At 36.5% G+C, this 16,090-nt stretch overlaps 2 protein-coding genes across 2 annotated transcripts; both read left to right on the top strand.

The window, feature by feature from the left end:
- Positions 1-244: 244 nt before the first annotated feature.
- Positions 245-6,116, top strand: LOC102235118 (cytochrome P450 2J1-like). Its single transcript, XM_023339257.1, has 9 exons — positions 245-494; positions 1,545-1,707; positions 2,231-2,380; positions 3,172-3,332; positions 3,480-3,656; positions 3,739-3,877; positions 4,021-4,208; positions 4,338-4,479; positions 5,097-6,116. The coding sequence occupies exons 1-9, from the start codon at positions 294-296 to the stop codon at positions 5,270-5,272; spliced, it is 1,497 nt and encodes a 498-aa protein (XP_023195025.1). The 5' UTR covers positions 245-293; the 3' UTR covers positions 5,273-6,116.
- Positions 6,117-6,246: 130 nt separating this feature from the next.
- On the top strand, positions 6,247-15,955 carry LOC102224544 (cytochrome P450 2J6-like). The gene is made up of 9 exons (XM_023339259.1): positions 6,247-6,498; positions 7,651-7,813; positions 8,352-8,501; positions 9,792-9,952; positions 10,649-10,825; positions 10,908-11,046; positions 11,190-11,377; positions 12,591-12,732; positions 13,598-15,955. The coding sequence occupies exons 1-9, from the start codon at positions 6,298-6,300 to the stop codon at positions 13,771-13,773; spliced, it is 1,497 nt and encodes a 498-aa protein (XP_023195027.1). The 5' UTR covers positions 6,247-6,297; the 3' UTR covers positions 13,774-15,955.
- The last annotated feature ends 135 nt before the right edge of the window (positions 15,956-16,090 follow it).

Raw genomic sequence — 16,090 nt, 5'->3', positions numbered from 1 at the left:
CATCATGGTAAAAGTTCTGAGTTTTCTTAATTTGTTCATAACAGTTTCATTGACAAGTCACCACTTTTGTAATCAAACCTCAATAAATAAAATAAAAACGTGATGTAAAGAAGCTGTGTATTATTTGTATTGAATGAGACATACAGTATACATACAAGCTGGGTGGTTTTATTTTGAAACTCAGCAATGTTTCCTAGTGAAACATTAACCCAGTACAGTGCGTCTTATCTGCTTCCTGCTATGTTTGCTAAAACATTTGGTTCCTTTGCTTCACCTCGGTGTTCATAGAAGACATGGAGACGATCCTGAGCGTCCTGGGCTTGGAGTGGATAGACCTCAGAAGTTTTCTGATATTTTTCTGTGTTTTTCTGCTGCTGACAGATGTTGTGAAGAACAGAGTGCCTAGTAACTTTCCACCAGGCCCGTGGTCTTTTCCTTTTATTGGAGACCTTCCTCGCATTAAGGCGTCCAAAATTCACCTGCAGTTTAAAGAGGTAGGAGAAAACAACACAGCAATAAGGTATAGATTCTGTCTTTAAATAATGTTGTTTCCCAAATATAAAGCAGTGACTCAAACAATAAATGAAGAAACAAATAACAAAATTATATTTCTTTTTAAAAACATTAAAAGATACCATAGATTAAGTTCAGATAAAATATGTTATCATGGACATTGTTGACTGAAGAGTATAAAGGTGGCTGAAATGGACTCTAACCTTTTTATTTTTCTCTAGTAGAGTAAAGTGCATCATTCTAACTTCCTAGACTTTTTGCCTACATACTTTTTAATGTTCATTCATCATATTTCCTGTGAGCCTTTACCACTTCTCCTTATAGATATACCTTGAAAAAGTTCACTTTTTTTTTTAGAAAACACAGTAATGAAAAATTGTACACCTTCATAAACACAACATTTGGTGATACAATTCATTATTACTGTTGCAGTAGTGGTAATAGCATAGAGACAAACTGTTCAAAAGCCTAATAAATGTCTGATGTTAGTGATTTCCAAAGTGCATTATTTATGACGATTAGTGTGTGAAAAGATACTGACCCTTTTAGAAATATTAGATGTGGATTTACATCAACAGTTGTGATGTAAATAAATATATTTATAACTGTGCTGCAACCGTACTGTATAATTGTCACAATTCAGGCTTCTGCTGATTTTAGCCTCCTACATTCTCACTCTCTTGTCTCTTTCTTCATTTGGCAGCAGCTTGCCTGAGAAAAGGCTTGGAAACCAAAGCAAAGCAAAGTCAGAAGTGTTCACCTGGTTTTCTATTTCCCCACAATTTAATCTGATAAAACCTTTGTGAGATGCATCCAGGAAAGATAATTCACAACGGCCACATTCATCAATACTCAGGATAAATATTGTCAGAGTTTAAGTGAGGCTTTCTTAATAGATGGAAAAGAAAATTATGACCTCAATGAAGATACATAAATACAGAGATGTTGTCCTTTGGATTTCTTTCTCAAAGGTTTTTAAAATGTTTATTTTCTGAATCGTGAATGAACTCAAATATCTGCTCTGTGTTCAGTTTGCAGGAAAATACGGGAACATTTTCAGTCTTCGTTTGTTTGGTGGAAGGGTTGTCGTCATTAATGGCTACAAGCTGGTGAGAGAAACTCTGATCCAACAAGGAGAAAACTTCATCGATCGTCCCAAAATCCCGTTGTTTGATGACTTAGTTGGGAATAAAGGTGACATTCTTTATGTTTTGTGTCAAAGCTGAAATTTCCAATCAATCTCATTTCACGCAAAGAATGTTTGGCTGTTTTAGTAATTGCATTAATTTATCAAAGCCCTGAAAGGCAAATGGGACTCATGTGACTAAAAAGTAAGGAATTAAAACTTCTTTCCACTCTGTAGTTGTTTTCTGTAGAATTGAAAGGAATATAAGTTGCATAATCAGAAATACTTAATAGAAGAACACAATTGATCAAATTTTGCACCTCACAATTTTTTATGCTCTCTTAAGGGGAAAGAATCCAGAAGTAAAAACTAAACAGCAAAGCTTGACAATATTTTCGTTTAAAATATACCGTTTTTCCTTTTTTATATACTGTTACATGATTTTTAAAGTTCAGGGGAAAACACAATTTGGCTTAGAAAATGGGTCTTTGAAAATATATTTTCTCTTTGCTGTTCAGGGCTTCTGTACTACAGTATTAATTTCATTCAAGTGTCAGCGTAAAACTTTTCTTTTTTGTTGGTTTCAAAAAGGTCTTGTAATTTCCAGCGGCAACCATTGGAAGCAGCAGAGGAGATTTGCTCTTCACACACTCAGAAACTTTGGTCTGGGAAAGAAAACCCTGGAGCGATCCATCCAGCAGGAGTGTCGGTATCTCACTGAGGCTTTTGCTGATTTACAAGGTAAAAAAAAAAATAACAAAAGGAAAATCTTATTTTGTCTTCAGGACAACCATGTCTGAAAAATTCACTATATTGGGTTTATTAAACTGACCCTACTGGTATTACAGCCATCAGAAAATACATTCACCAACTGCAAATATGGTACGTAAGTTAAAAACTATGAAAGCATAGCAACTGGGACACATGAAACACACAAAAAAAGTATTTGAAAAGAAAAGTAGCAGCAAAAGAGAATTCCCAATTATGTTGTTTCTGCAGCTTTTTAGATCTGCATTCTCATGGTAAACAGGAAACAGCAGGTGTTTGGGTTCACCTAGACTTACCTTAGCTTTCTGGAAGCACCTATTTCCTATTTTTGCAGGGAGAATCGATGTTGTTCAAGAAGGCTTTGGCAATTTTGCTGAGAAGACTAACAGCGTGGTGAATACAGATTTTACTTTTCTGTGACGAAGAAATTGAATAAAGCAACTATAAAACTTTCAGATGAAGGAAAATTCTGCATTTCATTTGGAAATCAAGGTCCGAATGTCTGCAGGTAGAGAGGAAAGGACCAGAATCCACATTGCTTGATGTCCAGTGTAAAGTCTCCACAGTCGATGATGGTTTTGGGGTTTCATTTCATCTGCTGGTGTTGGTCCACTGGGTTCCTGAAGTCTACAGTCAATGTAGCCGTGTACCAGGAAATGCTAGAGCACCTGTAGGCAGGTGCTCTAGCATTTCCTGTTTTTCATTCATCAGCTGCATTCAACAGCTGGTTCAATGACCATGGTGTTTTCTTATTTTTATTTCAGGTCAGTCATTTAATGCCCATAGACTGATCAACAACGCTGTCGCCAACATCATCTGCTGCTTGGTCTTTGGGAGTCGATTTGAGTACAACGACAAGCAGTTCAAGATCATCCTTCAACACTTTGACGATTCACTGTACTTACAAGGAAGTGTGTGGGCGCAGGTGAGAACAGCAGAAAATTTTATGGTAAAACAATAATAAAATATTTACGTGAAAAACAGCTTTCATTCTTGGATATGCAATTAGAAGATCGTAGTGTCAGAACCACTATGATGAAACAACCGATTTTTCTTTGTTTTTTGTCTGTAGATTTACAACGTATTGCCCTGGCTGATGAAATGGCTGCCTGGACCTCATCAGAGGATTTTCACCATATCACACGAAATATTAGACTTTATTAAAGTAAGGATCAAGGAACACAAAGAGAACCTGGACCCTTCATCACCCAGAGACTACATCGACTCCTTCCTCATAGAGATGGGAGAGGTGAGACCTCCCTGCTGTGTTGAAGCTCTTCTCATCTCACGTGACTCATGAAAACAACATCTGCCTCATGTGTCTCAATCAGAAAGAAGACAAGGATTCTGGTTTTGATATCGACAATTTGTGTTTTTGCACTCTGGACCTGTTTGGTGCTGGAACCGAAACCACCACCACCACTTTACACTGGGGGCTGCTGTTCATGATCTTGAACCCACAAATACAAGGTTGGTTTGAGTGATACATCTCTAAGTCTGTCAAACATTTTCCCATTGCTACACTCAACTATATTATAACATTATACAGTATGTTATAATATTCACCAGTCCAGCACATAGACTCAGATTGTTCTGTTCTTCTCTGTATGCAGAGCGGGTCCAGGCTGAGATAGACGCTGTGATTGGTCCGTCCAGGCAGCCGTCTATGACTGACAGAGACAACATGCCTTACACCAACGCTGTCATCCACGAGATACAGAGGATGGGGAACATCATACCGTTAAATGTGGCCCGGTCAGCTAACCAGGACACCACAGTGGATAAATACTCCATCCCAAAGGTCTAACCTGCACATGCATTATGATTTTGTTTAGATGCTTCCCCTATAATGTGATAACATGACTTTCCATAAATCAGCAGTAAAATAATGTATCCGGTCCAATCTGACTAACACTGCACTGATTTTCAGGGCACCATAATCCTCACTATGCTGGACTCAGTTTTACACGATGAGTCCATGTGGGAAACTCCGTACACCTTCAATCCTCAGCACTTTCTGGAAAAGGACGGCAAATTCAGGAAGAGAGAAGCATTTCTTCCCTTCTCTGCAGGTTGGATGTTGAACTTTGATGTCATTTTATGGACAGCTCATAAAATAAGACATTTTTGTCTCAGAGACCTTCAAAAACCTCAACCAGATGTTCAAAAACTTAGCATGCAGTCACCACATGTTGAATTAATGCTTGATTTTATTTCAGATCAAACCTGCTGCAGACAGTGACGTATTTTAAGCATTAATTTAATAAAAACCGTTTGTTGTTAATGAAAACCCAAAATTCAGTTTGTCAGAAAATCTAAATGACTAATACAAAAATATTTTTAACGCAAAAATCTTTTTCTGGGCTACACACTATTCCAATTTATTGAGCTGTACCTCTGTTTATGTATAAATACTATTTTTTAACTTGTTGTTTGAGACTTTGAATCAGTTTTTTGACCTCATCTTGACAGTGTTGTGTTGTATATCTAAATGTAATAGGAAGCTTGTTATAAGTGGGCTCTAACTATATAAATTGATTTGATATATAGTGTCTCAGTGAAATACCACATCACACTTCCAATTATTGCTGACCTTGGCATTAATTTGCCATTTTACATAAATTTTAAGGCGATCATGAACTCTGTGACATCAGATCTGATTAAAAACGTTATAATTCTGCATCCTCAGGTAAACGTGTGTGTCTCGGGGAGCAGCTGGCCAGGATGGAGCTGTTCCTCTTCTTCACCTCCCTCCTCCAGAGGTTCACATTTTCATCTCCTCCAGGAGAGAAGCCCAGTCTGGAGTTCAAACTGGGACTCACTCATTGTCCCAAACCTTACCGCCTCTGTGCTGCACCACGTTAACCTGCTGCCTGATGACTGCAGCCATAAAATCACTATAAAATGAGTCATAATGGCAGTCAACATGAAAATTAACTTATAATGTGCAATAAAGATTAAAATGTTTAGAAAAATGCTGTATAAGGTAAATGACGTGATTTTATTGGACCAGACTCATTAAATAATTGTTTCATTTAAACTGAATTTGCACACATATATTAATGCACTCATGAAAACAATTTCAGGTAATTAACCTACTTAAGATATTTCTTGCATGTACGTTTGTTTAGCAACACTTTTTTGGATTCTTTTTGATCTTTTAAAGGTTAGTCTCCAGTATTTACAGTATTTACAGTACTTTGAACAAATCTACGATTCAGTGGATGCTGTATTATCATTTCTTTTCCTTGCAAATACTTTCAGGATAATCATCAAGTCTCACAAATGTTTGGCTGGCAACTTTAATGGTTTATGAATTTAAAACGCAGATTTAAAAGGATTTGCAGATAACCAAGTGTTATGACTTAGATTAGAGGTCTTCAAGTTGGGAGTCGCGACCCCCAGTGGCGTTGTGCCAGTACTACAAGAGGGTGTTGTAAAATTTCTGATTGATTTGACATATTCAGTTGTTTGTTTTTTATCCAAAGTTGTCTTTAAATACACATGAACATGAATCCAATATGCAACATATTCAAGAAAGGAGCCATTGACTATTGTGTTTCAGTCAGAAATACATTCATTGACCAAAAATCAGTTCATCATGGTAAAAGTTCTGAATTTTATGAATTTATTCATAACAGTTTCATTGACAGGTCATCACTTTTGTAATCAAACCTAAATAAAGAAAATAAAAACGTGATGTAAAGAAGCTGTGTATTATTTGTATTGAATGAGACATACAGTATACATACAAGCTGGGTGGTTTTATTTTGAAACTCAGCAATGTTTCCTAGTGAAACATTAACCCAGTACAGTGCGTCTTATCTGCTTCCTGCTATATTTGCTAAAACATTTGGTTCCTTTGCTTCACCTCGGTGTTCATAGAAGACATGGAGACGATCCTGAGCGTCCTGGGCTTGGAGTGGATAGACCTCAGAAGTTTTCTGATATTTTTCTGTGTTTTTCTGCTGCTGACAGATGTTGTGAAGAACAGAGTGCCTAGTAACTTTCCACCAGGCCCGTGGTCTTTTCCTTTTATTGGAGACCTTCCTCGCATTAAGGCGTCCAAAATTCACCTGCAGTTTAAAGAGGTAGGAGAAAACAACACAGCAATAAGGTATAGATTCTGTCTTTAAATAATGTTGTTTCCCAAATATAAAGCAGTGACTCAAACAATAAATGAAGAAACAAATAACAAAATTATATTTCTTTTTAAAAAAATAAAAGATACCATAGATTAAGTTCAGATAAAATACTTTATCAAGGACATTGTTGACTGAAGAGTATAAAGGTGGCTGAAATGGACTCTAACCTTTTTATTTTTCTCTAGTAGAGTAAAGTGCATCATTCTAACTTCCTAGACTTTTTGCCTACATACTTTTTAATGTTCATTCATTGATTGATTAGTATGTGAAAAGATACTGACCCTTTTAGAAATATTACATGTTTGCTTTACATCCACATTTGTGATGTAAATAAATTTATTTAGAACTGTGCTGCAAACATACTGTATAATTCATCTGGATGAATATTTGTTTCTTGGTAAAGAAGGAATGTTGTGGAATAGAGAACTACAAGACTCCAAATATGGTTTTAGTTATTATAATGTCACAATTCAGGCTTCTGCTGATTTTAGCCTCCTACATTCTCACTCTCTTGTCTTTTTCTTCATTTGGCAGCAGCTTGCCTGAGAAAAGGCTCGGAAACCAAAGCAAAGCAAAGTCAGAAGTGTTCACCTGGCTTTCTATTTCCCCACAATTTAATCTGATAAAACCTTTGTGAGATGCATCCAGGAAAGATTATTCACAAAGGCCACATTCATCAATACTCAGGATAAATATCGTCAGAGTTTAAGTGAGGCTTTCTTAATAGATGAAAAAGAAAACTATGAAGAACAGAGAATATAGTTGGACATCAAAGAATAAATAAACCACAATTTCAATTAACAAAAAGGTCAGCAAAGGGAACAAAGGGATTGATCAAAAGCAGGCTAAAAGTTAACAAGGATTTGGTTCATTTTAGACAGCTAAAGTACTGAGAGAAAATATAACTATGATTGCTGTTTTTGATCTCAAATGTTAGAAAATCTATGAAAACAAACCTCAATTTTATCTTTGAGCTCCAGGACCTCAATGAAGATACATAAATACAGAGATGTTGTCCTTTGGATTTCTTTCTCAAAGGTTTTTAAAATGTTTATTTTCTGAATCGTGAATGAACTCAAATATCTGCTCTGTGTTCAGTTTGCAGGGAAATACGGGAACATTTTCAGTCTTCGTTTGTTTGGTGGAAGGGTTGTCGTCATTAATGGCTACAAGCTGGTGAGAGAAACTCTGATCCAACAAGGAGAAAACTTCATCGATCGTCCCAAAATCCCCTTATTTGATGACTTAGTTGGGAATAAAGGTGACATTCTTTATGTTTTGTGTCAAAGCTGAAATTTCCAATCAATCTCAAACCATACATCTCATTTCACTCAACAAATGTTTGGCTGTTTTAGTAATTACATTAATTTATCAAAGCCCTGAAAGGCAAATGGGACTTACGTGACTAAAAAGTAAGAAATTAAAACTTCTTTCCACTCTGTAGTTGTTTTCTGTAGAATTGAAAGGAATATAAGTTGCATAATCAGAAATACTTAATAGAAGAACACAATTGATCAAATTTTGCACCTCACAATTTTTTTTATGCTCTCTTAAGGGGAAAGAATCCAGAAGTAAAAACTAAACAGCAAAGCTTGACAATATTTTCATTTAAAATATACCGTTTTTCCTTTTTTATATACTTTTACATGATTTTTAAAGTTCAGGGGAAAACACAATTTGGCTTAGAAAATGGGTCTTTGAAAATATATTTTCTCTTTGCCGTTCAGGGCTTCTGTACTACAGTATTAATTTCATTCAAGTGTCAGCGTAAAACTTTTTATTTAATTGGTTTCAAAAAGGTCTTGTAGGTTCCAGCGGTAATCATTGGAAGCAGCAGAGGAGATTTGCTCTTCACACACTCAGAAACTTTGGTCTGGGAAAGAAAACCCTGGAGCGATCCATCCAGCAGGAGTGTCAGTATCTCACTGAGGCTTTTGCTGATCTACAAGGTAAAAAAACAAAAACAAAAGGAAAATCTTATTTTGTGTTCAGAAAAAGGTTTTGTTAGAAATATTTGCTGTATTAGATTTATTATGCTGTCCTAAACAGTATCACATTGGACACCTTTATTATCTCCAGAATTGTTTTTACTCCTGTTGGTGCAGGTTAACAAGATATTGCGAAATTTCCTCAAAAGTTTTGGTTTATATGAACATGATAGCATTGCAGAGGACCTGCAGGTTTTTTTTATCTTGTGTATCTGTTTCACCACTTCCCACAAAGAGCAGGGTTAGGCTGAGATCTGGAGCCCAACAGAGAACAGAGAGCTCACGCTCATCAAATATTATGCTACCCAAGCCTGTAATACAAAACTGAGCAAAGCCACGCTTTAATTTGTACAAAATTGTTACACTGGCATCTAAATGTTGCAGCTGAAATTGAGACTCATGAAACCATGAAACATTTTTCTATCTGTTAATGTCAAACTTTGATGGGTTTCCTGTTCTTAGCTGATGGAAGTGGCACATTGTCTGATCTTCTGCTGCTGGAGCCCATCTGCTTCCATGTTCGATGCGTTGACTGTTCAGAGATGCTAATTCACATATCTTGGTTGTAACTAACTGGAGAATTTTTGAACTAACTAATGAAAATATTTCAAGTCGCTTTAAATCTGCCCAGTCTTCTATGACCTTTGACATTAGCAATATGTTTGTGTCCAGTCTACCCCCACTCTATGGATTTTTTAAAAATATGTTTATTAGTTGTTTGCTAAGAACAGATGTGTTTTTAGTCCACTCTGTAAGTGTTTGTGTTAAAATCTGAACAGATAGTCAGTTTCTAAAATACTCAGGCCAGTTATAGAGACGCTTGTCACCATGTTACATTCAAAGTCACTTAAATATTCTTTCTTTACCATTTCAATGCCTGGTGTCTCTCTATACCTTTAATATATTGTCACATTCCTAAATTAATGTCTTTTTGTCTTTTTTTGTCAAAAGTGATTTTGACAAAAATAAATAAATAAAAAATAAAAAGGAAAGAAATCAACACCTCTCTATTTCCAAAAGATGTGTTAGGCAAAAAAATATTCCTTTGGTCAAAAAATGGCCTAAGCTGTAATTTTAGGAATAATTTAGGAATTATTATTATTATTGTTTTACTAAACTCTGGATTCCAACATTTATAGTAAAATATGTGGATTCAAAGTGACAGAGTTTCAAACACCAAAACAAAATTCAGTACATAGTGAATTACTGAACAATGCTGTTGTCTAATGAGTTTTCTTGTTTTTGCTTCAGGTCAGCCATTTAATGTCCAAAAACTAATCAACAACGCTGTGTCCAACATCATCTGCTGCTTGGTCTTTGGGAATCGATTTGAGTACAACGACAAGCAGTTCAAGATCATCCTTCAACACTTCAATGAGACGATTTACCTCGAAGGAACTGTGTGGGCACAGGTGAGGACAAGTTTCCAAGAGAAGAAGAAGGTTGGAGCTGTATGACTCTGGGACAGAGATAAGCGCTACTTAACCAATGAGCAACTTAATAAACCACAATTTCTGTTACCAATAATGGAAATACAGAGACAGATGGGAAATCTTTGTTCAAGTAATTCTGGTCATAAAGTCTTACAGCGATCTCTGATTCAGTCTAGTGAAGTTGGAGGTGATACATTCACACATATAGACTTACTGACCATTTAGATACGTCAGTTCAACACATCATTTTTAGCACAAATAATGAGCCAGCCAATAACATGGCAGGAAGTTGGTGAAGGCGACGATGACAATTTCAAATGGAGAATCAGAAAGAGGAAGAAGAAAATTCAAGTAGCTTTTAATGTTACATGACGGTTGGTGCCAGACCGGTTTACAAAGACTGGTCTGAAAATAGAGAACCTATCCAGATGTCTGTACCAATACCAAAATGCTCAATGGATGTCAGCGTTCAGAGAACGATGGGTAGACTGGCTGGAGACAAGACAAACCCAGCAATGGCTAAAACAACAGGGACTGGTGTTCATGAAAGGCACTGACTGGTTTTGTCTGGTGGTGGTGATGTGATGATTGATGGAAACTCTGACTTCTCATTCATTACTTGGATGTCAGAACCATTTTGATGGAACAATCAATATTTCTCTGTCTCTTCTGTAGCTTTACAACGCATTGCCCTGGCTGATGAAATGGATGCCTGGACCTCATCAGAGGATTTTCACCATAACATACGAATTATTAGATTTTATTAAAGTAAGGATCAAGGAACACAAAGAGAACCTGGACCCTTCATCACCCAGAGACTACATCGACTCCTTCCTCATAGAGATGGGAGAGGTGAGACCTCCCTGCTGTTTTGAAGCTCTTCTCATCTCACATGACTCATGAAAACAACATCTGCCTCATGTGTCTCAATCAGAAAGAAGACAAGGATTCTGGTTTTGATATCGACAATTTGTGTTTTTGCGCTCTGGACCTGTTTGGTGCTGGAACCGAAACCACCACCACCACTTTACACTGGGGGCTGCTGTTCATGATCCTGAACCCACAAATACAAGGTTGGTTTGACTGATACATCTCTAAGTCTGTCAAACATTTTCCCATTGCTACACTCAACTATATTATAACATTATACAGTATGTTATAATATTCATCAGTCCAGCACATAGACTCAGATTGTTCTGTTCTTCTCTACGTGCAGAGCGGGTCCAGGCTGAGATAGACGCTGTGATTGGTCCGTCCAGGCAGCCGTCTATGACTGACAGAGACAACATGCCTTACACCAACGCTGTCATCCATGAGATACAGAGGATGGGGAACATCATACCGTTAAATGTGCCCCGCACAGCTAACCAGGACATCACAGTGGATAAATACTCCATCCCAAAGGTCTAACCTGCACATGCATTATGATTTCATTTAGATGCTTCCCCTGTTTCTATATCTCAAACTTTAATTGTGTCAGGATTGGGTTTTTTCTGTGTTGTTTTGAGTTTTCTGTGTGTTTATTTTTGGGTTTCTGTGTCTTGAGTCTCCACGTTGTCCTGTCTATCCCTTGATTGTTCCTAGGTGTGTCTCGCTCCTTGATTACCCTTTGTGTATTTAATGCCACCTGTATCTCTGTGTCTTTGTCAGGTCCTTGTTGTACCAGTCTGTCAGTTCTGTCGTGGCGCTTTTGATGCTACCAGTCGCTACCAGTTTTGAGCCTTAGCTTTCTGCTCATCAGTGCTGCCTGGACCTTTGGATTATTTGTGCCTTTGTCACCATTAATTATTAGTTCATCATTCCAACCTGGGTCCTCCGCGTTTTCCTCACCACCCTACAACCGCACATCTTGACAAATTTCAGGTCTTAGATTTAGCCTTAGAATGACAAATAATGTGAGGAGAGAGGAAGTTTTCAGACTGCACTGCTTTAGCAGAGCTTTGTGAACTAATTTTAGTCTCAGTGAGATTAGCAACGTAAATACAGCTTTACAAGATGTGCATACTATAATGATTAGAGATTTTCTTGTTTATATAAATTGGTTTGAGGCTGGTGGAGCTGACACAAAATCACTGATGGTACAACAATGGTAGATTTTGGGAATTAGTCAGTGACTAAATTTGCTTAGAAATGCTCTGATGAGAAAATCACTGACACTTGGGTTTGGACCTGATATTTCTATTCATATCTGCTCAGCACAATCCCACTCCAAACACAAACTACTGCTATATAGCTCTAGAAATGATGTGAAGTTTGACTAAAGAAAAAAATTTCCTTGCACTCCCCAATGCTTGTAACTGTGATTGAACTTCAAAATAAGCCGATGTGCCGCTTCGGTTAGCACAGTCTGTGTAATTGTTGTTTTTATAATCAATTTCTATTGAAATATTTGCCTTAATTATCAATGTTACCCTCATCAATGGGTACTCATGACAACTTTGAATCAACAGACAAGCAATCAAGAACATTCAGTCAATTTCAAAGGCCAAAAAAATTCAAGTAGTGATTTTGACTAATTTCATTTTTCTTTTAGATTTGTAATAATGTGGCTTTCCATAAATCAGCAGTAAAATAAAGTATTCAGTCCTATCTGACTAACACTACACTGGTTTTTCAGGGCACCATCATCCTTTCTATACTGGACTCAGTTTTACACGATGAGTCCATGTGGGAAACTCCGTACACCTTCAATCCTCAGCACTTTCTGGGAAAGGACGGCAAATTCAGGAAGAGAGAAGCATTTCTTCCCTTCTCTGCAGGTTGGATGTTGAACTTTGATGATGTCGTTTTATGGACAGCTCTTAAAATAAGACATTTTTGTCTGAGAGAATTTCAAAAACCTACTGGGAAACCTTTAAATTAAAAGTAGGCCCATGAATTAAACATGAAACTCATGGATTACATATGTTTACAATATCAAAAATATTACAATATTAAGAATTCATTTTATGAAAATGATATATTCTTCATGAAAACCCACAGTTTAGTTTCCCATACAGTTACATAGACCAACAAAAAACGTTTAATGGTTTTGAGTAATTTTCTTATTTTCTGAATAATTTTGGGTTTTCGTTAGCTGTACGCATCAATAGTTTACTTGTTGAAACAAATGAAATTAATTAAATTATTGGTGATGTTATTTACTGAGCTCCACATCTATAGATATAGTTAACTTGTCCTTTGAGACTTTGAATCTCTATATGAGGTCTGCGGTGAAATTTAAGTATCACAAAGTTTTCTTCTCCTTTAGGAAGAATCTCAGAAGCTAAACCTTGCTTCACAAAATCAGCTGTAAACTCCACGTCTTCTGCTCTAGTTTTCTGTTTCCCATGACTAGAAAACCTATCAGCTAACATAATGAATTGATATTAACTGTATTGTATCTATTAAATGCACGTGACTGAACTTGAATTCATCTCTAGAGTTGGATCGACTAGATTTTGATCCATTTATCTTGTAAGGAAGCTTGTTATGATTTAATAAACTGATTTGATATATAATGTCTCAGTGAAATACCATGTCACACTTTCAATAATTGTTGCAACTGGCAATTTAAGTAAATTTTATGTCATAGTCTCTGTAACATAAGATCTGATTAAAAACGTTATAATTCTGCATCCTCAGGTAAACGTGTGTGTCTCGGGGAGCAGCTGGCCAGGATGGAGCTGTTCCTCTTCTTCACCTCCCTCCTCCAGAGGTTCACATTTTCATCTCCTCCAGGAGAGAAGCCCAGTCTGGATTACAAACTGGGAGTAACCCATTGCCCCAAACCTTACCGCCTCTGTGCCGTGCCGCGTTAAACTGCTGCCTGATGACAAGAAATTACCCCGCTGATATTTCTCCTTTATAAATTTAATCATTATATTAGGAGGATGAACCTTTGTGATGCAATAAATATGAAATAATAATGTAAAATTGGCTGATTTTGATATTTGGCTGATTGTTGCAGTACTAACATCACCATCATCATCATCATTATCATCATCACATTTCAGTAACAAAGCAGTTCAAAGAGCTTTAAGGTTTAAATGCTTCACAAAAAACAAAAAAAATGCAAAGTCATCAACCATTGTAACATGCTCTTGCTTTAATCTCTGCTGGTTCTGCATTACTCACTACCTCCACAAGATGGCAGAATAATTTGGACAAAGGTAAAAGCGTTGACGTCACTCACTACAATGAACGAGCAAGATTAAAACAAATCTTGTTTAAATTTTCAGCATCAGATATTAAATATTCTGATGTTTCAAAGTATTCTGATGAGATTTGATGTTTTATCAGGTCTCATAATAAATTATCACCAGAATTTTTATCGATTGGCTTAATGTATGTAGAAAGTTAAGTTTCAGCAGCTTCTGAGTAAACTCCAAAAGACCTTTACTCAGAGAAACCTCCACAGTTCAGTCAACAAGCAGCATATTGGAACGATTTAAGTTGTTGTTTTAAAAACAAGAGACATTGTCAGAGAAATCTTTGTAGAACAATAAAGATAACGTTTGGAGATATTCATAAAGCCGTCATTTTGAAACCTTATTTGAACGTGTGTATCTAGTGGATGAGAGAAATTACAGAGAGGGCTGCTTGGATGGATCAATCAAAGCTTCTGTGATAAAACATGAGTCCCAGTCGTTTGTAAATGACTGACTGAAGATGCAGCTCCCTTAGATTTTCATTCCTAGCCTGATCAGTGGGGGACTGGTGACACTAAAAGGTCATACAGCTACATCCTCACAGAAGAAGACAGAAAAGCATTACTCATACACCCACACCTTGGATGCCAGGATTGCTGATCAGCAGCCCCCAGTAGTGCACTCAAAAAATGACTCATTGGATGAACACAATTCAATTTTGGGCAGGTTTTCCATCCAATAAATTAGTTTCTATAGGTTAAGTTTGTTCACTGAAACAGTAAACCATTATTTATTGATTGAATCTAAAGTATTTAAGTTTGACCAACTCAATTCTACCTTTAGCATCTTCTTTAATTTGATTTAAGTTTCTATAAATCCATGAATTTTCATCAGTTGTATAATATATATCCACTGACTTAATGCACTTCACTATTTCCATTCCAAAATCAAATATTTGTGATGTTATTTTCAGACTGGATGACAACATTCTTTGGCTCTTCTTGCACTTCAGCTGCTGCTAAAAACTATGGACGACAATTTTATTACCTCAGTTTGAGCAGTTGCAGAATATGAATGAGAATCCAGATGTGCTGCTGCCAAAATAATGAACCCACATTATCCCAGCATTTGGTTCATACTTCAAAATAGTCATGAAACAAGAACATCTGTGAGACTTTGCAGAGACCATCCATGTTGAGGCTGATTGTACCTTTCAGAAAATGATTCTCGTGAAAGGGCACGTTTGGAGACAGGATATAAAGATGATGTAACAATGTGACGCTGTTGATATTAAGCCGATGGTCTAGATATGTACTTTGTTAACTTTGTCTGAAAAACAAAATCTTGGAGGCAGAAAAGAAGGTCAAACATCCTGGGTGCAGTGATGGAATCTGATCTGAACTTTCAGAGCCACAAAAAGACAATCACAAAGTCGGCCTTCTGTCACCTGAAGAGCATTTCCAGGATTAGAGGGCTAATGTCTCAGCAAAACCTGGAGAAACTCATCCATGTGTTTATCTTTAGTCGCTTCGGTTACTGCAAGTGTTTTCACAGGTCTTAACATAATGGATTAAGAATTTCACATTGACACTGGACTAAATGTAATGTTTCCTTTGTTGATTCAGTGTCACACGACTTTGTGTTTTTGTATTTTTATGATGTAAAGCACCTTGAAATGCCTTGTTGCTAAAATGTGCTGTACAAATATAATTTGATTGATTAATGATTCGTTACCCTTTGCATCTAAAACCGGAAAGAAAGTGAATCTGAAACTCAGTGTGATTGAAAATGTACAAAATGTTGCGAAATATGTTTTTGAAAGGAAAAATAAAAAAAAGTTTTTTCTTTTAAATGGTTGTTGCCATTAACATTACCGACTCTAGTTACAAATTGAGAGCTGAAAATGTTCCTAAAGATTTTGTTAATAGAAAGATCATGTTTTAGGAGGAAAATGTTTCTGAAGATGTAAAAAAAAACAACTACTACC

This window comes from Xiphophorus maculatus, chromosome 9 (genome assembly GCF_002775205.1).
Source record: "Xiphophorus maculatus strain JP 163 A chromosome 9, X_maculatus-5.0-male, whole genome shotgun sequence".
In the NCBI taxonomy this organism is placed as follows: Eukaryota; Metazoa; Chordata; class Actinopteri; order Cyprinodontiformes; family Poeciliidae; genus Xiphophorus; species Xiphophorus maculatus.
Note: the sequence above shows the minus strand (reverse complement) of the source record. Positions and strands in the feature narration are given on the sequence as shown.

Excerpts from the sequence above, each read along its gene's own strand:
- LOC102235118 (XM_023339257.1), top strand. The coding sequence starts at position 294 with ATGGAGACGATCCTGAGCGTCCTGGGCTTGGAGTGGATAGACCTCAGA. Across the intron at positions 1,708-2,230 it reads TGACTTAGTTGGGAATAAAG|GTCTTGTAATTTCCAGCGGC; the intron begins GTGACATTCTTT and ends GGTTTCAAAAAG. Across the intron at positions 4,480-5,096 it reads ATTTCTTCCCTTCTCTGCAG|GTAAACGTGTGTGTCTCGGG; the intron begins GTTGGATGTTGA and ends CTGCATCCTCAG.
- LOC102224544 (XM_023339259.1), top strand. The coding sequence starts at position 6,298 with ATGGAGACGATCCTGAGCGTCCTGGGCTTGGAGTGGATAGACCTCAGA. Across the intron at positions 10,826-10,907 it reads TCCTCATAGAGATGGGAGAG|AAAGAAGACAAGGATTCTGG; the intron begins GTGAGACCTCCC and ends TGTCTCAATCAG. Across the intron at positions 11,047-11,189 it reads CCTGAACCCACAAATACAAG|AGCGGGTCCAGGCTGAGATA; the intron begins GTTGGTTTGACT and ends CTCTACGTGCAG.